Below are 22,743 nucleotides of genomic sequence, written 5' to 3' on the forward strand. Positions count from 1 at the left end.
GCCGTATGAAGACACTCTTGATTGCACGGTTTTCAGGGACCACCACAGAGGACTGCTAACATTTGCCAATTTGCTCACACAGTAGTTGCAAATCTCCAGGTTTCAACGTCTTTACCAGATACAGAGTGTCTACTTTGTGCCCAGAACTGCTCTAGGCACTTAGCAGGAATGAACCAGTAAGTCCCATACCACTTGGGTCTTCTCACTTTCTTAGTCATCTCTATGGGAGTCATGGTACCACATGGGGCTCTTCCTTTTGACCTCAGGAGGGAGGCTGGTGGTCACAGGTGACATGGTGTGTCTCGCACAGACCATATGTACTTACGTCCTTTGTCCAGAAGTTAATGCCCGTGCCTCTTCGCCGGTCCTTAGGTCGCCTCCTCTCTCGGATCGACAGCCTGTTAGAGGACTGATCATCCAAATCAGCTTCTTCTTTCTCTGCCCAAAGATAACACAGTGTGGGTCTTAAAAACCTGGCCATGCATACTGGGGAGTGGCTTCTGAAGCTATACGTACCACTCTTGTCCATTTCCTTTGCAGCTGTGGTGTTTGTGGTGGCCTCTGAGTTCTCAGAATCAGGGACTGAAGCTCTGCTTGTCCGCAGTAAGTGAGAACTCGTGTAGAGTGAGGGTCTTGATGTAGAAGGAGACACTGGTGTTGGGGGTTTGTCTGGTTGGGTTGGACTCCTTAGGCGATGATAGATAGGCTGGAAACAGTCCACAGGATGAGGTGTTAAGGGTCAAACTCAATCAAAGGATAAAGACAGTAAGTGTCCTCAAAATGGACCTTCTCAGTTATTAAGGAGACTTACTAACAGTTGATGTCCAACCTACTAGCTACATTAGAGTTATAAGGGGGTCAGAAACAACAGCTTCTGGACTCATACCCTAAGGATACCATTGTGACTGCAGCAGTTGAGACAAACTGTTCCTAAAATGACCACAGGGCACTAATTAGCTCAGTGCTAGGAAAGATTCTTTTGATCTTGAAAATGGGAAGAGCAAAGCTGTTTTTAAGATGGAGTGCTCAAAGGCAGAGGTCATGGGAAATAAAGAGCTCGGGAGTGTGAAGAAACAGGAGTGCACTGATGGCCGGAGGACAGAGAACAAATGCCTGGATAACCCACCAACACCACACGATTCCCTGAAAAGCTCATCTCTTCTGTTCTAGGCATCATACCAATGCCTGACACATGCTAGGTAAGACTATTCCACTAAACTACTTTCCTGAAACTTAAAAAAATTTCTATTTCCCCCCTTTGGAAAATGTTTTACAAGTTAAAACATAGACGTCAACAATTAGCCTTAGCTTAGTTACCTGAAGATTCTTCAAAATATAAATTCTTACTATGTATTAGGTTCACAAGATGGAGGTTACATACTTTTAAATTTATACACTACAAAACACAGAAACTATGAGGCACAGAGCTTTTGGAGTCAGAAAGAACTTGGCTTAAAGTCTATCCTCAGCAGGCGGTAACTGTGTGACCTTGAAAAACTTAACTTCTCTAGGCTTCAACCTCCTCATCTGTAAAATAGGGATCGATCATCCTCAGACAGGATGCTGAGGACTTAATTAGAAAGTGTGTGTTAGGGAACTGAACACTCTCTGAGAGCCAGCACTCAGTACATAATAACTTAACAAAACAAACAAATGCCTGATAATATGAGTTCACTAAACTTAGCACTCAGAGCCCCAACAAGTGGGCGATCGCCCCTCTCTTTTCTCCCGTGACCATGACACTTACCAGCCCACACTGGGACGCTTCTGAGAGAGGCGTGGTAGTGGTAATTACAGAGACAAAGTTACAACTGAAACCAGGGGCATGCTTGCCCTAAGTATACCCTTGGCCCTCTCTGTGAATACCACTTCTACTAGAGACACGTGTCCACACAGATGGTGACTCCCGGGAGTTTGGGAAACAACACATTAATGGTAAACAAGCTGTAGGGTCAGACTACCTGTATTTAAATGCTCACTGTGTAGAGTGTAATGGAAATTACTCAGCCTGTGAGACTCAATTTTCTCATCTATAATATAGGAGTACTAATACCTATCTTAGAGGGATCTCCTGGGGATTAAATCAATTAATATATTTGAAATGCTTAAAACAGTGTCCAGCATGGAAACACTTACATCTTATCTGCATTTTATCATGCTATATTCTCTCTTTACAGAACAGTCAGACATTCACTCAAAAGCATTTCCTCTGAGAAAATGAGAATGGCAATCCTTTGGATTTTTTTTTTCAGTCAAATAAGTCTGCACCAAAGACAGCTATCAACACACAGTGTCTTTTTAGGAATGGTTCACTGCAAGGCAGGATAACATTTAAACCACCACTGGTGAAGCTTCACCAAATGATCCTGCTGTGGTGCAGAGCATGCCAGTGAAAAGAGCTCACCTCTTCATCCAGACTCCTGCCCCATGGTGGCTGGCCTGCCTCAGCTTCCTTTGTTGGGGCTGCTGATGGCTCCTGCTTCTTGGTGCTCCCTTCAAGCCCGCCAGGATCTTCAAGCTTCTCACCAGGCTGCTCCTGAGCTTGCCTCTCTGCCCTCGACCGGCTGAAAGTCTTTTCTGCTTCTTGAAGGTCTGTTAGGGTAACACCCTGGGAAAATGTCAAACGGTAAAGACAGCGTCACACTAACAGGGAAACTGGCTCGAAAGCTTCCAACAGAAGGCCATTTCTAGCAACACATGCTTAAAAATAAGCACCACAGCGTACAGAGAACTCAGACCCAAATCTATGTACACTCAACTAATATTTTAGCTTCCTAACTTAGTCTTCCAGAAATAGGTCACCAGTGATATCTGCTGTTATAGATGTATTTGGCTCACACCAAATTGTGCTCAATTATTTGAGTGTGCTTATACCCTCTCCCAAGATCAAATGGTTATCCTCTTGTTCTCTAAACAGTAACTACTGGGAAAAGCAAACTTTTAAAATCTGGCTTAAGGGCTGGAGAGATGACTCAGTGGATAAGAGCCTGGGTTCATATCCCAGCACCTACATGGCAGCTCACACCAGTCTGTAACTCCATGATCTGACATCCTCACATGGCCATGCATGCAAGTCAAACACCAATGCACATAATATAAATTTTTTTTTTCAAAAATCTGGTTCAAGTAGATGGAAGTGCATAGTTAGGCTGAAACAATAAAACTTCCTAAATTGCTATATTTTTTTCTCTAACATCCTTTCCTGAGTAACTTTAGGAATCACACAGAGATGTGTGAACAATTAATGTCCCCCCTGGGGGTCACTGGAGCAGCAGGACAGAAGCAAAGCGAATGACAGACTTGGAGCAGGACAGCACTGAGAAGAAAATGAGATTATTCTAGTCGAGTGGTTATGTTCTTAGAGCCTTGGAGGAGGCATGTCCCAAAGCCGGAAGGTGGCCACTGAGCACTACACATCCATAACATCCTTTTAGTCTATGAAATTATGTGTATATGCATGTCCTTATGTATGTACATAAGTGTAAGATTTGTGGAGGTTGTCAGATACCCTGACAACATGCAGTTGTGAGTCACCTGGCCATGGGGGGTTCTCTGCAAGAGCAGAAAGCACCCTTTACTGCAGGACTCTCTCTCCAGCCTCATAACTGCCTTTTAACTAAATTAGTTCTCATAATTTTATTCATTCTTTTAAATAACTGATATCATTAAGAAATTAAAATACAGAGGCAAGTCAAGCAATTCTTTTCAAGAAACTTTCTTTAAAGGTTTATTTATTCTTAAGTTATAGACATGTGTGTGAGCCTGCCTGAGTTGGGGTACATCATGTGCTAGCAGGAGCCTACAGAAGCCAGAAGAGGGTGTGGCTCTCCTGGAACTGCAGTTACAGGTGGTTGTAAGCTCTGTGTAGACAGAGGAACTGAACCTGGGTCCTCTGCAAGAGCAGGAAGCACATTTAACTGTTGACCGAGCTCACCAGCACCCTTTTCAAGAAATTTAATCTACCAGAAATTACACATAAAAAATAGATGATCATAAGATATTGTGTACATATTAAGATAGAAACACTGGGACATGAACAGATAGCTCCATAGATAATTGAGTCAGAGGGTCAGAGTTTGGATCTCCAGAACCCATGTCAACACACCTCTGGGGAGACGGGGAGAACAGACTGCAGAGTCCTTGGAGGCTTGTTAAGCCAGTTTGCTTGGTATGCTCAGGGATGAACAAGAGACCCTGCCTCAAACAAGGTTTGCAGAAGGCAGTGACTAACACATGAAGTTGTCCTCTGACCTCAGCAAGAGCTTCTTTGGAAGGGTGTGAGGGGAAAAGGCACTGTGGCTAAAGGGAGTCTGTCCAAAGACTCAGAAATAGGGAGTTGGGATGATGCAGGCGTCTGTCACCGCTTTAGCAAAGGTGAAGGGGTGGGAGGAGAATGAGAGCAGTGAAACTGAGGGAAGCAGGCAGAGGCTGGGTCACTGCCACACTAAGGAACTGGACATTTACTTTCTGGATAAGTTTTCTTTTGGGGACCCGACATCCCTTTGAGAATCTAAGAAAATAGTTTCATGTCCACACTCAGAATATCCTTCCTAGTTCTGATGTGGACTTTGGCTTTCTCTATTGAGTGTTTTTCTATAAAATTTCTTTCTTTCTTTTTTTGAAATGGTTTTTATGTAGCCCAGGCTGACCTCTAAATCACCATGTAGCTGAGGTTAGCCTTGAACCTAATACCTTTGCTCCCAATTAGAGCTCTTAATACCTCTACCTCCCAAATGGTGGGATTATAGGCATGCCAATCATATCTGGTTTCATTACAAGATATTTATACATTTTGGCTCTTCCACTTTTAATTGTGTGTCCTTTTCCAGCTACCCTTTCCTGTCTCTTCATAAATAAATTTAAAACCACTTAAGAGTGGTCTGTATTTCCCCACTATTATTTCTAATTCATTCATATAGCCAATTATACATTCATATGCATATATTCTGATTATTTTCCTACTGTATACTGAAAGAAAAGATGATAGTAGAAATATAGTTAGTGGGACACTGAAATGGTCCAGTGGGTAAAGGCACATGCCGCCAAGCCTGAGGACCTGAGATTGACATGTGGGGCCCCACATGGTAGAGGGAGAGAACTGTCTCTCACAAGCTGTCTTCTGACCTGCATGTATGTGTCATTCTCAATAAAAAAATTAAAATGTAAAAAAATAATATCACCAGTCTTCTATCTCATACTCCCTAGAGTGGGTATAATAATAAAAGTCCCCAAACTATAAAACAAATATTGAGAAAGATCTGGAGAAATGAGGATACTTGTGGATGCTGACAGGAGTAGAAAGTAGGGCAGCTACCATGAGAGTAGTTCAGCAACTGCTCAGTATTAAAAATAGGATTATCATACAAGACAGCACATATTTCTACATATATCCTCAATGGGCTGAAAGCAGGGTCTGGAGATGTGTGGACAGACAATTGCGTAGTGGTTTACTGTGGTAGCCATGTGCCCACTAAAAGGTGAAGGATAAGCAAATGTGGCATGTTATGTACAGACCTAATAAATAAAATGATGTCACACGGACAACATGAATGAACCCTAGCATTATGTTACATGCAATGAGCCAAACAGATGGGGCACATGGCATATGATTTCATCATAAAGTAGTTCATAAAGTAGTCAAATTCATGGATAGAAAATGGAACATTGCTTGCTTTGCACAGGGTAACTGCTTAATGAATACAGAGTTTCAGTTTGGAAAGACAAAAATGTTCTAGAGATGGACAGTGGTGACGGGAATGACTTAATGACGCTGAAGCATAAACTTAAAAATGGACAAATGGGTGAGTTTTCTCATGAATATTGACTGGAATAAAAGAAAAACAAAAAATAGTTATGGGCTTCATGGAAGGTGGACTCGATGGGAAGCGGGCAACAGTGAAGGTAGAATACGAGACCCATTCCAGGAGGGTCAGTTAAGACAGAATCAAACTTTCTGCTGCTATGTGTAATGTCGCTTTCCCAGTCATCGACTTCCCTTCTTGACTTCTGCACCATCTAAATAAACCCCTTGAACGCTTCCTTTCTGCTGCACATTGATTTCTCCTTCATTTCAGACGCTACTGCTGTTTTCTACTTTTCATTTCTTTGGATGTTCCTTTCGTGCCACTTCACGGGCTTTCTTGGCCTCCTTCAACACACACTCAGAGCCTTTCCTCACACCCACAGCCATTGCAACCTGAGGCCTTGCCTCGCCATTTTCAGCTGGGACTACTATGAACAGCTTCCTAACTAGGCTTCTGGTTCCTGGCTTGGCAAACATCCTCTCCCTACCACTCCCATCTCTGCAAAACAGTGTGAACTGCATCACATTCCTCCTTCAACGGCTTTCATGGCTCCCATTAAAGGCCTTTCTGTGTAATTAATATTTAACCTATATATCATACAATTCTGCCTTTTAGTGTATATGATCTGACTGTCACTGCTATCTACTTTCAGGACATTTTCATCATCCCCAAAGGAAACCACACTCACTAGCAAGTCTCCTCCATTCTTCTTCCCTGAACCTTAGCACTATTCAACTTTCTCAATCTCTGCATGCGCCATTTTGGATATATCACGTAATGGACTCGTAACAAGTGAGCTCTTCGTTTCACTTGAAATGTTTTCTCGAAGTTCATCCACATTGTAACACCACTTTAGTTTTGTTTTATTTATGTGTATGTCTGTGTGTTGGTTTGTAATGTGTGTATGCAGATGCCCAAGGGAGGCCAGACAAGGCTGCTGGATCCTGTGGAGCCGGAGATGCAGGCAGTAGTGCTGGGAGCGAACACTGATCCTTTGTATCTTTCCAGCTCCTGTAACATGACTTCTTAGTTCCAAATGACATTTCACTATACAGATATGGCATATTTTGCTCATTCGCTGGCTAGTGGACATATACTAGTAGCAGCTTAGTACTGGTTATTACGGAGTACATTATTGGGTCGGTTCTACTGTTTGGCTATTTTGAGTAATGTAGCTATATAATCTCTATACAAGTTTTTATACGAAAATATGTTCTCATGTATTTATCTAAGAATAGCCTGTGTGTGTTGAGTGAAATGGAAACGCTATTTAACGTTTCAGACTGCCATTAGCTTCCTTAGAGATTCTCCACGTGAGGAGGGCTACAGGCTCCCTACAGTTCTCAAGCCAAGCTAAAATGGTGAGTCCTGAGCCTGGAGGAGCGGAGGTGACGGAGGTGAGAGCGAGCAGAGACAGCCATAGCTTATTTGATTCTACACAGCATAGCTGTAGGTGTGACTGTAGGTGTGGCGACAACTATAACGCAGTGGCTGGAATAAAGACATTCATTTCAGTATCTTTAATTCTTATTCCACTGGCAGGCAGAAAGACAAAAGAACACTGGGGCAGGGGTGTTGTGCTTACTTGAGTAGACCTTCGCGTCTGCCGAGCTTGTCTGGAGCGCGCTTTCCGTAAAGACTCTGCCTCCTCATCCCGCACAGGAGTCAGGTAAGACCTGAGGAGGAGGAGAGGAAACAGCATAAAACCTTAGCTGCCTGCGCCGGAGGAACAAGAAGGCACTCCAAAACTGAAGGGATGCCCACAGCTAAAATAAATGTCCGTAAAGGTCAAAACGGCCAGAAAGCTATATGCCTTCAGTAAATGCTGCTACGACATTCAAAGTATTTGTAAATGTGCCGCCGCTCATACAGAAGAGTGCCTTCTGTAAAAAGAGAGTTGAATTTTGTTTCTTCTCTCTTGTCCTTACCATTTTTCTTTCTTTTCTTGCCCTACTGTTCAGACTGGGAGAGAGGAAACGATAGCAAGTGTCCATGCTCTGTTCTTGCCATCTGCACTTTACTGCTACAGGGGATGCTGGCTGTAAATTTTCTTTAGGTACCACCCAGCAAATTAAACCAAAACTTCCTATTCGCATAGGAATCAGGCTAAGCTTTTGTGTTTACTGATGCATGTGTCCACATGTTCACATGGAGATTAATGTGTGTAAATGCCGGAGTGCAGACGTCACTGCGTGTGCACACACCACAGCATACGCATGGAGCTTAGAGACACCTGGAGCAACGTTCATCTTTACTTTATTTTAGACAGGCTCACCTTACTACTGCATGTGAAAGGCTAGTTGGTCCAGAAGCTTCTCCTGTCCCCACCTCCTATTCCCTATAGGAGCACCTGGATTACAGTTGAGCATGCTACACATTCAGCACAGGTTCTGAGCTCAGGTACTCACACTTGTGTGGCAAACACTAGTATACATCTCCCTAGCCCATCTTTCTATACTAGTTTTTGAAACAAAGTCACTAAAACTGGAGCTCACTGATCTGGCTAGACTGGCTGGCAGATAAGATCTGGCAAGCCTCCTCTCCCTGCACCCCAGTGATGACGTTACAGTTGTGTGCCATTTTAGCTTTTTATGTGAGTGCTCGGGATCTGAACTCAAGCCCTCCTGCTTGTATGGCAACACCATATTGATTTTTATTTAAAATTCTGTACATTTCAAACAAAAGGCCCCAGGTTTTGTGCTTTATATTTTATTTTTGCTTTTGTGGCTGTGTGTGCACGCTAGTCAAGTACTCTATCACTGAGCCACACACTCAGCTCAAGATATAAATGTGTGTGTATGTGTGTGTATGTGTGCACTCCTAGTTGTGTACAGAAGCCAGAGTCAATGCCAAGTGCTTCCTTAATTACCCTCCACCTTATTTTATTTGAGTATTTCTATATCCCCACTGCTAGACTACAGCAAACATTCTGCCAGCTCAACCATGGCCCCAGACCCAAAATTCTACACTTACAGTCATAAAAGGAATGCGGCCTCTGATTTTCTCTTCTAGTGGTCAGCTTTGTAAGTTAAGGTTGTGTGTGTTGGGAAATATTCTCTGCTGGTCTATTTTGTGTATGAATGTATGTATGATTTGGGTTACATAATTGATAAAATTCCCCAATAAAAGTTACCTGAGTTCTTTGAAGGAAAGTTTTAAACAAAATATTCAAATTCTGTAATGGGCTTATTTACAGTTTCTGTTTTAAAAACAAACATTCTATTTTTAGGGGAATTTTCTCTTTTCTTAGTGATATACAATGTTTCATTAAAATCCTTATAACAAAGTCTAATTTCCATAGCAGTGTTTTCTCTCATCTTCTGTTTGTTTTTGTTTGTTGTGTAGCTAGCCCTGGCTGTCCTAGAACTAATTTGTGTAGACCAGGCTGACCTCAGTCTCACAGAGATCCACGTGCCTCTGCTTCCTGAGTGCTGGGATTAAAGGCTGTGCCACCACAGCCCGACTTAGCCGTTATTTCAGTAGACCAATGCCTAAAAGACTTCAAACTTTGGTCTAGCTCCAAGATTCAGGATAGAGATGATAAAATTATCCCTACCTTGCAGAAGACTTAATTGAGGACCAAGGAAGAAGCGGAAAAGCCAAGATTACAAGGTCACTCACAATTATGATGCTCTCCTGCATCCAGAACTGTCCTTCATTGCATAATGAAAACGTTTGTTTCTGTCACAAAGCATCAGAACATTCTAGCTACACTTGGAAGACATATCCTCCCCCAAATCTATCAGCAGCAGGAATGAGTAGGCTGAGATGTCTCACTCTGACCTTCTACTGGCCTCCTCTGATGTCTCACTCAAGTTTGCATTACCAAACAGCCTGAAGGTAGAGGATGGTTTTACATTTACATAAGGCTGCTGTGAGCAACCCATAAAAACCAAATCTTCATCTAGGACCATAGTATCTTCAGTCACAAAATAAGAAGTAGGCAAGGTGTATTTCAAGACTTCAGTTGGCTTTAACCATAGTGGACTCATATTTGTACTGATTGTTGATTGTGGGCGAAAGGTCTTTTAGCCTTCATGCTAAAAGCCTATTCATTGGTCTGGCCAAACGCAGTCATCTCTAAATACTCCAGGGGGCTTGGTTCCAGGACTCACCCCACCTCCAAGTACCCAAAGCCATGTCTCATATAAAATCAAATAGCATTTGCAGATATTTTATATACCCTCTTTAAATATGTACCTTAAGTCACCTCTAGCCTACTTCCATTGCTCAGTACAATGTAAATGCTATGAAACTGGTCATTATACTGAACTAGCTAACGAATGGCAAGAGAATGCTATACATGCTAACTTCAGATGTATTTTTTTCCTCCTGAATATTTTCAACCTGGAGTTGGCTGAATCCAGACTCAGGACTCATGATATAGAACTTTAATTGTACTGAGCTTCCCATATTCTATGGGTCACTTTCTTTAGTTCCTTCAATGGAGCTTTGTATAATAATGGAAACGTCCAATAACAGTCTAATATAGAATCCAGTAACTATATGTGTCTACTGACCATTTTAAATGTGGCCAGTGCAACAGAGGACATTATTTTTAATGTTGTCATTAAATTTAAACAGAGACACAAGAATACTGACTATGACACTAGGAAGCACAGCTCTGGAGTTCTGGGAATAGACTGAAGAGCATAACCTCAACTCTTCCCTTAAATGTGTATAACACACGCTTAATAGAATTCATGAAGTCAGAATGCTTGAGAACAATTTATAACATTTTCTTCTCCAAGTTCTCATTTTTCTCCCATGCTTCCCATAGGTAACGTTACTATAACTTTATGCTTTTATATGCAGCAATTTTAAGTTTTACAAAAGCTTCTGCCAGGGCTCCCACCTTCAGGGTATTTTATAAGTACAGCAAACAGGAAGATGTTCACAGACCAGAGTGCCTCAGAGCCACTTATTTTTTTTTCTAATTGCAGCATTTATACTCTGCCGTCTCCATATATACCTTTACCCATACCACCCTGCTTTCCCTCTGCCCCCCCAGCCAACACAGAGAACTCCAAGAAAACACTGTTACCTTCTTGAGCAGGCCTGCATAGCAGAATGAAGGTCAAGACATGCATGCAGATGAACAGCAAGAAAGGTAAGTGGCTGCTGGGAAACACTGCAGTCTCAGCACTCGTCTCCCTTGGAAACTAGAGAAAGCTTGCACTGCCACTGCTACCCAGAAAGCCAGAGGCAGAGCTTGTAATTTGCTAAGAAGCTGCTACTAGGAAGGAGGAAAAGGAAGAGGAGGAGAGTAAAATCTTGGGGCTCAGCAAGCCAGTGCTGCTAATAGTTCCCAAAATACCATTCCATTAGATGCATATTTTATATACTGTGCCAAGCCAATCAATACTCCTTGTCATTTGACAGAAGGGAGAGGAATTCTTCCTATGTGAAAGAAGACAGAGCAGGGAGGTGCAGCATCCCTTTCTGGATGCCATTTCATCTGCCCTTGGGCTACCCTAGCTGCGGCATCCACCCAAGCGAGCTGTAAATACTGCCTTGCTGGAGGCTCAGGCCCAGCCAGCTGGCGCAGAGCAAGGGAGGAAAAGAGACTGATAAAAAAGAACACATGACAGGAAGGCAAAGACAGATCCGAGCTCTGTATAAAGGGGTTAAGCCTGGACAGGAAAACTGCAAGCACTGCTCAGGTTGAGAAGCTGCCCAAGGATCAGGACGATTTCTACAGCTAAGTTTGCTTGCTGCTACTTTGATGAAACACTGACCAAAAGCAGCTTCAGGGAAGGAAGCTTATAAGTTATAGCCCACCATCTACGGAAGCCAAGGTGGGAACTCAAGCAGGAACCTGGAAGCAGGAACTAAAGCTGAGGGTGCAGAGGAATGGTGCTTACTGGCCTGCTCCCAGGCTCTCCTTCATCTACCTGTCTTATGTAACACAGGGAGGGCCACCTGCCCTGGGGTGGTGACATTGTCTTCAGTGGGTTAGGCCCTCCTCAAACATTTAGCAATCAGAAAAATGCCCCAAAGACATGTCTATGAACCTATCTGATGGGAGTAATTCCTCTGTTGAGGTTCCTTTCCCCCAGGTATGTCTAGTTTGCGTCAAACTGACAAATAACTAGCCAGCACGCTAGTATATGCTATCTAGTAGGTATGACCTGACTTCATGGTTAAGTATAACTGCATTCAAAGGATTGCTCACCACTGTGAACTCTCATTCAGCACTGGCATCAAGGTTGAAGTTCAAGCAAGGAGCCCATGCAATCACTCCAGTAACCGCCCCCCCAAAAGAAAGAAAGAGAGAGAGAGAGAGAGAGAGAGAGAGACAGACAGACAGACAGAGATAAGAGAGAACACAGAGGAGGGGGGACATTTCCAAATCTTCTAGATTGGTGCTATCAGGGACAACGTTGCATGTCTCTTCCATGGGAAAGGCAGAATGATCTGGCCCTAAATGTCAATGGTGTGAAATCTTCAGTCCTTGAGTACAACACGTTCTTGAAGGAAAGGACCAGAAAGTAAACCTTTAAAATGTGTGTCCCCTACAGTGCTCAAGCAGTCATGGATGTGCATCAGGGTCAAGGCTATACACCCACTGCTGCCATGCTGCGCTGCAGACAGCGAGCGGACACAACAGCAAGTGCATGGCTTGCAAAGCCTAAAGTGTTTGCTACCTGGCCTTTCACAGAGAAACTCTGCAAATACCTTATTCTAGTCTTCAAGTTCTTCAGCACTAAATTACGTCTTGTAGAACTCGTTTTGATGCACGGCTTGTGACCTAGCTTCAATCGGCACAGTATAATCTTGAGTCGCCATCCTTCTGAACACTTGCTCAAAAAAAACATGCCGGTGTTCAGAGCCAAAGCCACTTTCACAAATGATAGTGCTTTACTTATGTAGGTCACTTTACAATTAGTTCATTGGTCACAGCAGGTGTTACTGATGCCAAGAATGACAGATTCATGTGCCAACGAGGCCAGTGCATGCTGCTCTACTGCATATCCACAGGCTATACCGCCGAGACCTGACCAACTGTCTCCATCATTTATCACTGAATGCAGAGCAGAACAGGGTACCATCACTGTCTTGCTGTTTAAAATAAGAAAGTCAACATATACTCATAGAAACAAGTCAATCGTAATAGGAAGGATAACAAATTATGATAAAATTTACATAAGTATTACAGAATAAACCAGAAAGTATTACAGGTATACAACAGAAAACACCTGGACTTTAAAAAAGATATACAATATCAACAATGACATCAAATCACTAAAAACACATTTTCAAGAAAATTTTAAATCAGGAAAACCAGAAAAGCCTGTAAATAAGAGAAAATGTCTCACCAGTAGCAAGAAAAAAAGAAGGTATTTTATCTTTCTTTGATTGGAAAAAAAGAAAGAAAGAAAGAAAGAAAAATAAAACAATGTTTCAAATATATCCCAGTTGTAAATAAGAGAAATATGACTGCACCCTTTATACTCAGAATTCTCAGTGGAAAGACCCATGAGAAACTCTTGCATATTTACATAAGGAAATATGAACAAGAGTACACACAGCAGAAGTATCATTAGTATTATGAGAGAAAGAGAGTGCTTCAGTGTCCATTAGTAGAGAAAACAGTGGATCATAGTATAATCATGTAATGAACTAAAGTCAACATTTACAGTAGGGAAAAAAAAACAATGTTGAGAGAAAAGACAAAGTTTCAGAATGTCAGGAATGAGTCGATGTATAGAAAATATAAAAACATGTAAAAAGTATTATGTATTTATGTAAGGAAATGAGGTAATAAATGTTTGAGAGTGTCAAATACCAAATTTAGAGCTGGGTTACTTCTAGTGTAGGAGTCAAGGGATGCCAGAGAAGAGAGAGTCACAAGTACTTAAACTGCAGTCTTTGTGTTTTATTGTAACAGAACTGGGGCAAATCTAGCAATATGCTGAGATATAATCTTGTCAAAGGATACATAGGTGGCACGCTTAAAATGCTTAATAATTTTTACAATAAAAAAATACCTACCATGACTTAAACATAAATAGATTATATATGGATATTAGCAATGGTCTTGCTAGTGCTGAGAATATGGATTGTGTTATTAAAATATATGTTCATTATGGAACACCTTATATGCTACTATTTAAAAGATCTCACACCCACTGGGCATGGTAGTGCACGTCTTTAATGCCAGCACTCGGGAGGCAGAGGAAGGAGGATCACTGTGAGTTTGAGGTCAGCCTGGTCTACAAAGTGAGTCCAGAACAGCCAAGGCTACACAGAGAAAACCCTGCTTTGAAAAGCAAAAAACAAAACAAAACAAAACAACAAAAATAAAGATTTCATATTTGAAAGCCAGATGTGGTGGCTCACACCTGAATCGCAGCACTGGGGCCACAGGAAAGGACTGAGACAAGAGTCTTGTCACAAGTGTTAGAATGAGACCGTTTTGAAAAACAAGAAACAAGTGAACTTCAATCTACAAAGGATTATTTTAAGTAGTAAAATATACACTGAATGGAAAAATAAAACAAAAGAACATGACTATTCCTAAGGGCTTGGGGGTTTTATTACAGACATAAGGGAGAGCATAGCCAGTGGCATCTGGAAGCGTCTAAAGTGAACATGACAGCAGACTGGACAAGGCCATGTCAGGAGAAAGAGAAGAGAGGGCAGAGCCAGCAGCCAAGAGGCCTGGAGAGCAGGAATCAAGAGCAGCGGCCAGGAGGCCAAGAGGTCAAAAGGGCTGGCAGCCAGAATCTGAGGCTGTATAGAGAAAAGCATCTGGGGGCAGGGAGCCCGGCCCAGTCCTGTGCTGATTTCAGTGTAGGGGCAGGGTATGCCAGCCAGGAGGACTCTGTGAGAGGCAGGGACTGAGGGAGACTGGCAGCCAGAGTCCATTTTGATGTTAATAGGCACCTCAGTTAGCAGTTTGCCTTTGAGACCTAACATACACAACAGGGTTTGTTTTCTGCATCTAAAGTTTTATGGGCTATACTTGGCAATCGCATGGGAAGCACAGGTGCTCTCCAACGCATGCCGAATGCCCTGCTCCACACTGTAGACTTCAGCAGTGAGCTCAAGTCTAGTGAAAGGAGATCCTTTGCCTTCCATCCATCCAGTGCTAACCACCCCTCTAAAGTCCCAGAAATATGGGCATTACTCTTTGTCATTATGGCATTAGCAGATTGTACTGTGCCTACTCTACTGGGTATTACACACAATTAGTGAACTGAATTAAGGTTATGTGTGAAACATGGAATCTGTGTTATTACAGTTATGTGTCTTATAATATATAATTTCCTATTCATTTAGTAATTTTCTACTTCCTAGTTTGGCTGGTAGTGTGTTGGTTTATTCATTTTTTTTCATTCCAGTAATTTTCCCATCTTTGCTTTTGTATTATCTATCCTGGATACTATATTTAAAAATGGAGAAGGCCTGATCATGAGCAGAATCTTACGGGGAGATGTACACAGTGATAGTCAGTGTATAAGACCAAAATGCCAAGATTCTTCTGCAGAGAAAACCAGATATTCTTTGAGGGGCTAAGGAATGAAAGACCTCGGAGGAGCAATGACCAGGACCTAAGGAGTAAGAAGCTTCCTGGGAAAAGAGGGGAGGAAACTCTCAGGGGGCATAGTCTGGGGTTTGAGCAGGAGTCACTGACCTGGTCTTACCTACAGAGCACAGCCTTGGCGGGGAGAGGAAGGGAGGGGACAAGAAAGCCCGAGGTCCAATGGCAGGGCCTGAGTTAACAGAGCAGTACTGATGGAGGAGCGGGAGAAGGGAAGGGGTTGGGGGTTTGGCTGTAGGGAAATCAAACTCAGGAGCTTGTTTATACCAAGCAGGAACTCTACCACTAGGCTGCATCCCCAGACAGAACGGAGAGATCCTTAAGGAGAAAGAGAGGCCTTGCTCGTGGGGAGCGAGGATGAAGGAGAAAAGGGCTTCTGACAGATGCCTGCTTTGCTTCTCCATCAGCAAACTCTTCAAGTCTGATGTCTGAATTTCTCAGTTTGGCAGCACATATGCAGGATAGTTGTTTTTGTTGTTGTTGTTGTTGTTGTTGTTTTTTAATACACAAGAAGAGACCTTTCCTGTTTTAAAGGCCAGAGGGAAGAATGGCTTAGTCTGGTTTGTCTCTGCTCCTTTTCTTAAGGGGACTTGAGAACCCTAAAATTACATAAAGCAATACTTGAGACAGATGAAGAAATAAGGGAGATGGGCCAAGGGGAAGGAAAATAATGGCTGCAAATGACTACTTCTCAAGAGTGTCTAGAGAGTAAGTCGAGCACTTCCCTAAGCCTTCTAACGTGCATCATGAAAAGCAGCAAGAGCTCCAGGGCAGAGAGCTCGCACAGACAGCTGAAGCAGCTAAGGACACGAGGGAAGTGATGCTTGCATGTTACAGAAGAAGCAGGAACTGAAAAGATGCCAAGAAGGGACTTCAGAATGACAACAGGGAGCCAGGAAAGAATGGTACCTAAGAGGCCATGACAGGACACTCTTTAAAAATAGTAGTGAATTTTATAAAGTCCCGCTGAGAGTTCAAGGTAAAAGATGAAGACACCTTGGAATCCAATCATTGAGAAGGGCATGGCCGCTGAGCATGGTGGCCCATGCCTTCAATCCCAGCACTCAGGAGGCAGAGGCAGAAGGATCTCTGTGAGTTCAGGGCCAGCCTGGTCTACAAAGGGAGTTCAGGACAGTCAAGATTAACAGAGAAACCCTGTCTCAAAAAAACAAAAACAAACAAAAAACCCAAAAAAACCAAAACCAAAACCAACCAACCAAACAAAGGATATGGTTGCCAGAGGAATGTCACTGGGCTGGCAAGCGGAGCAGAATTGCAGAATTTCCATTTTAATAGGCTAAAGAGTGAGTAAGAAGCTAGGGAGTGGATAAAGTGAAAGTAGAGGGATTTTTCAAGACCAACAAGCAGCTAAAAGAGGTGAGACTTGTAACATCAGAGCACAGTGCAGGGCCGTAGATGAGTCCTAAGATGGGAAAGAAGTGCACCTGCCAAGGACAAACCACATCTGTACAGAGCACATTTCTATCACAAAGGACAAGCCACATCTGTACAGAGCACATTTCTATCACAAAGCAACTGAGCTTGTGGTTTTACCTCCCATTACTTATGAATTGTGTGGGCCAAGAGTTGTTCTAAACACTGTTGGCTTCATTATAATACAATTTGGTCCTGAAGGATCCTTGAAGCATCACTACATTTTATTTACATGTCAATGATCAGTGGGCCACTTTCAGCTCTAGTGCATGGGGACAGTGAATCACACTCTGTCCTACCCACCTCAGGTTAGAAGAATGAGATTTCCTAAGAGGAAGCCAATCAATGAGGTAAGTAATATATGGCCCAGTTATCTAAGGCCTTGAGGAAGAAAGACTATTATTGAAAGAAGAACCAGGAACAACCATCCAGGTAATCCTGTCAGCTAAGCCCTATTTGTAAATACTTCTTAAACAGAACTATCTTACCCAGTGCCCCAGAACTCTGCCAAAGATACAACCATAGCGAGCGCCTCACTCAATGCTGTACAAGGCAACTTCTTTTTTGATTCTCAGAAGCCCTTCACTTCCCATCAGATTTGAAAGGAGATAGAGAGTTTCAATTTGCTGTGTTTTCAGAAATGGCAGCATCCTAATACCCCTAGTACCCATTTCCTTCAAGTATTACGGTCTCTTTAAAGAGATCAGGAGATCTAATCATCACGCTCATATTGTCAACCTTATGGTATGGAATGGTCCAGCTAAGGCTAACCTCTTAGATGCCTTTGTGTGGTGTTGCTGGTCAAAGGATGACAGTGTAGTCCTAAGGTCCTGGTTTTAAATTCTTGCTTTTTCATTATTAATTATGATTACTCAAAAGTTCTTTAATCTACCTGAGCCTTAACATGTATTATGGGGGAAAAGAGGGTCTGGGTATATACTAGACTTTCAAAATCATTAATCACTTTAGGCTATGTAAGCCTTTCGTATATATAAAAGCTGACTAAAATTCCACCTCCATGAAGCCCATTCTCACTATACTATCTCTCTATCATTCACTTTTTTTTCCCACCCTGAATCCTAATATATTTGCCGGAACACAATGCTGAACTGAAAGAGATAATAAGTGTATTAGAGATCCTCAATATTGCGAGTACAACGCATGGCATAGCCCTGTCCTACTATACCTATAGTTCCGAGGACAGTGCAAGCACATGATGTTCACTAGACAGCCACTGAAAACTTAGGATCCCATAATTTTAGAATTTATTATTATTACCTAACCCCACTAGCTAGCCAGTGGAGAAATGCAGACCAGAGAGGCTACAAAGCTCGCCTGTGAAGGCATGAGCTGCTTTGTTGAAAGGTAAAGTATGCTCCTGCTTGTGACCCAGGGAGCTGCTGTCCCGTGTCTGCTGCTGTCCTCTGAAGAAGTACCAGGAAATCCACAAGGCTTTCATGTGCTAGAAGCCATCTGCATTTCCTGTATTAAAACACTTAAAATGGAATATGGGAGATGCACTCATCTGGGCATTGATCCAGACACTAGACTCTGGGTCAGACGTCCAAGTAGGCCAACTGGCATTCCTCTGCTGCCACCTTAAGGGCACAGAAGACTCCTACAATTTTATTCAGAAAACACTGATTTAACATCTGTGTATTAGGCTATGTTACATGAAGAAAACCCAGTAAAACACAACCTCACAAGTTCACAACACAGGAACAAAAAGCAACAGATTACTATTTAATTGATCAAATCAGTCCTAAGAACTGTATGCTAAAGAACACTGTGGAGAGAATTCTGGCTTCAGCCTGCAGCTGGAAGCAAAGTAGCCAGCAATCGTATTTTAAGTGAAGGAGCTCTCATGGGCACAGGAAAAGACTTTTTGAGCAGAACACCATTAGCACAGAAATGGGCCCTCATGAAACAGAGATGTTTATCCTACCACAAACACACTTGCTCAACTGCCAACATAATAGTCAGAAGTTGGAAACCTAGATGTTTTTTAACAGAGTTACTCAGCTGTTAAAAATTACATCATCGGGGCTGGAGAGATGGCTCAGTGGTTAAGAGCCCTGTCTGCTCTTCCAAAGGTCCTGAGTTCAATTTCCAGCAATCACATGGTGGCCCACAACCACATATACTGAGATCTGATGCCTTCTTCTGGTGTGCAAGTTCACAATGTAGGCAGAACACTGTATAAATAATAAATAAATAAATCTTTTTAAAAAAATTACATCATCAGCCAGGCATGGTGGCACACACATTTAATCCCAGCACTTAGGAGGCAGAGGCACAGGGATAATGGTGAGTTCGAAGCCAGCCTGGTCTAGAAAGCGAGTCCAGGACAGCCAAGGCTACACAGAGAGACCTTGTCTCAAAAAACAAAACAAAACAAAACAAAACAGACATCATCAATTTTCAGGCAATTGAATGGAACTAGGAAAAAAAAATCACTCTGAGTAAGGTATTGCAGACCCAGGCAAATACAGCATGTGTTCGCTTATGTATGGATATCAGCTGTGAAGTCAATTATGACCAAGCTACAATCCATAGAACCACGGAGACAAAGAGTGAGGGATTAGTGCAGTGTTCTCAACCTTCCTAATGCTGTGACCTTTTAATATAGTACCTCACATTGTGGTGACCTCCAACCATAAAATTAATTTCATTGCTATTTCATAACCATAATTTCCCTACTTTATGAATCATATCATAATAACTGTGTTTTCCATTGGTCTTAGGCAACGCCTGTGAAAGAGTTGTTCAACCCCCACAAAAAGTCACAGCCCCCATGTTGAGAACCATTGGGCTAGAGGGAACAGATTACTCTCCTTAGAAAAGGGAAATAGAACAACAGTTATGGATGGAGAGAGCTGGAATAGCAGCGTAAAGTGAGGAGAGGAAAGGAGAGGAAGTTGTGGGAAGGAATACAGGGAGAGACAGCTAATATTAAGGCTCATTTGAGGACTAGTATGGAAATGTATATAGTAGAAATTTCCTAAAAGACACACATACATGAAGGTGAGCTAAATGAAGTCATCAAATAGTAGGGGAAACAAGAGTCCCAATTGGCCATCTCTTGTCACCAAAGTTTACAGTACTGAGACTGGGTTACATCTAATTGAGTTGTTGGCCAAAGGGGCCCCATAGGAATCTCCAAACAACCCAGGCTGTTGCCAAGATAGATTGGTCTCTACAAACTGACAGCAACGCCCCACTGCTGAAGACAACACCTACACAACTCATTAAAGATGGAGACGTTGAGCTGGTGCCTACATAGAGCTTTCCCCTCCTGCATTCCAGTGTCTTTGGTACAGGAACATATTCTGTGCACTCTCACAAGAAATGTAAACACCATGCCAACCATATCTCCTTATCTACAATGGTGTCCTGCCTGAAAAATATGCTAGGACAACGGTGGCACAAAGCTTGTGGGAGAGTAACCAACCAATAACTGATTTGACTTAAGGGCCACTCCACAAAATGGAACCTATATTGGGCACTGTGTGAATAATCCAAGAACCTAAGGCTAGATAGTGCAGGGACTTAGGGTAAAATCACATAATAATGGTATAAAACAGGGAAAAAAGTGTAATTAAGTGACTCCTAAGGCTATTCTGCTATATTCATAGGCTAGTGCCTTGTTCAGCCGTCATCAGAGAAGTTTCTTCCTGAAGTGGATGGGAACAAGTATAGGGCCCACAGCGAGGCATTGTGCAGAGAACGAGAAACCGTAGAATAATCAGCCCTAAATGAAATGTCTCCATCAAGCCCCTCCCCTCAGAGCTCAGGGAACCCTACACAAGAGGCAGAAAGAGTGTAAGAGGCAGAGGGGCTGGAGGACACATGATGACTTTTGATTAGTTAGAATTTATATTATGTAATATTTAAGACAAATAAAAAAGATGAATAAACAACTAATACCTGCGCATCATTAGCATTCAATTTAAGAATAATAGACACAGGATTAATTTCATCTTTAAAAGATAAGAGCTTTCCTGGATCTTGAAATTTTAAATTACTTATATTTGGCCATGTCCCCTTGATGGGGAGGCCCGATGGCACTCGGAGGAAGGATAGCAGACTACCAAGAAGAGACTTGATACCCTAGCATCATATTTAGGGGGAGGAGGTCCCCCTCGGTCAGAGTCATAGGGAAGGGGAATGGGGTGAAAGCAGGAGGGAGGGAGGAATGGAGGATGCATGGGATGGGATAGCAAATGAGATATAACATGAATTATTTTTCAATTAAAAAAAAAAAAGCTGAAAAAAATTAGCTTGTACTACCTTGACCCTTGGGTCTGTTTCTTACATCCTTATGCCTCTTCAAATCCATTAAGAATGTGAAGAAACACAAGTTCTAAGCCAGTAATCTTAAACACCTGCATCTTATTCTTACCACCTGCATTTTCTCTTTCTCTAGTCACACCATTAAAACAACCAACTTAACTTCCCAAAGACCTACAAGGAAAAGGAGACCAAAAGGACAAACACAAAAGCATGTACCTAAGATGTTAATTGTTACAGCTATTGAAAGCATGCATCTAAGAAGTTGATACAGCAATTGAAACTATGCACCTAAGATGTTGATACAATTGAAAGCATGCATCCAAGATGTTGATACAGCAATTGAAAGCTTGTAGCTAAGTGTTAACAGTCATTACAATCGAAAGCATGTGTCTAAGTGTTAATTGTCATAACAATTGAAAGTGTGTATCTAAATGTTAACTGTCATAACAATTCAAAGCATGAATCTAAGATGCCATCTGTCATAGTAATTGTTAGTGCTGATTCTGCCATCCCACCCCAATACTGATACCTTACCTCAACTCTCCTGAGCAGCCCTGAAACCCTGAGAATGCTAGTGACCCACGGCAGAGGCTTGACTCAGTTCATGCCTCTGATTTCCACAGAAGAATTTCAAATTCAAAACTGCTCGGCCAAACCATTCCGGAGAAGGCTGAACTACCTGACACACATGGCCACACACCTATGCACGGGGTTTTTACCAGAAGCCCAATTTTCAACAAACAGGTGAAAACCTTGTCATTTCTCAGGAAACAACAGAAACAACATTCTTTGAGACTATGGTGAGGAGCCACCTTTTACTACCATGTTAAATGAACTGGTAGATGAGAAAAAAAGTTAAGGCACAACATTTGGCCCCTTCTACATGTTAGGCCCCTCCTAACACAGGTCTGAAAACAGAACTTCTTTATCAGAAGGAAGCTAACCATAAAAACATGGCTGATCCAGCTCTGAGCAGTGTTAGGTGACTGCTCCCCCATCTAAAGTGCTAAGGAATTAGGATATAGTCACAAGAGCTTCTGCTATGTTGGGGAATAAATTCTTGTTTTCTAAGCAAGTGTGTACTGAGGAGGAAGAGGAGGGAGGAGGGGAGGAAGAGGAGAGGGGCGAGGGGAGGAGGAGAGGAGGAGAGATACTTCATAAGTCCCTACTCGTGGACCATTATGTAGTGTGTTAAGGGAGTGAATGAAAAATGTCCTTATCTCTGGAAAAGTGCAATTGTGTTCTGATAGCAATGTTTAGCAATAGAAATGGCAAAAAGATAATAGACATTTCCACCATATAAAACCCAAGTGCCATCATATTAACTCTCAGCAGACAGCATTCAGGTCTTCCTTTCCAGAACTGTGCAATGGGGCTGAACAACACTAATGTTTTTAGAAAGCTTTACACAGTCAGGGATCATTGGTACATGATATGTACTGTTCACCTGTTTTCAGCAAACTCAGTCATGCAGACATTCCCATAGCCAATCTTAAAGTATTCTCATCTTCATTAGAAACTAAAGCAGGTGTTCCTGAAGCAAGGCGGTACCTCCTAAGAGTCAATTCCTGGCATCATCACACTTAGATCACCAGAAGTTGCTTCCAATAAGTATCCAAGTGCTGAGTTTCTAGGATTCTCTTCCTGAAGAAAGAAAGAGGACCT

At 42.3% G+C, this 22,743-nt stretch overlaps 1 protein-coding gene and 1 long non-coding RNA gene across 5 annotated transcripts in view; one reads left to right on the forward strand and one right to left on the reverse strand.

Annotated features, from left to right (window-relative positions):
- Ppp1r12b (protein phosphatase 1 regulatory subunit 12B) overlaps positions 1-22,743 on the reverse strand; it is a 202,791-nt gene that overhangs the window by 74,765 nt on the left and 105,283 nt on the right. For all 4 annotated transcript variants that reach the window (XM_051147459.1, XM_051147458.1, XM_051147454.1 and 1 more), the window contains 4 exons: positions 7,390-7,480; positions 2,405-2,608; positions 517-706; positions 326-438 (listed from right to left, as the gene is read on the reverse strand). In XM_051147459.1, the coding sequence (XP_051003416.1) occupies positions 326-438; positions 517-706; positions 2,405-2,608; positions 7,390-7,480 (598 nt within the window). The remainder of the gene's footprint in view (positions 1-325; positions 439-516; positions 707-2,404; positions 2,609-7,389; positions 7,481-22,743) is intronic.
- LOC127190445 (uncharacterized) lies at positions 7,097-21,347 on the forward strand. The gene is made up of 3 exons (XR_007830777.1): positions 7,097-7,201; positions 10,816-10,914; positions 21,212-21,347. It is a non-coding gene; the product is annotated as an uncharacterized LOC127190445 (long non-coding RNA).

Source organism: Acomys russatus, chromosome 6 (assembly GCF_903995435.1).
Source record: "Acomys russatus chromosome 6, mAcoRus1.1, whole genome shotgun sequence".
NCBI classification, from domain to species: Eukaryota; Metazoa; Chordata; class Mammalia; order Rodentia; family Muridae; genus Acomys; species Acomys russatus.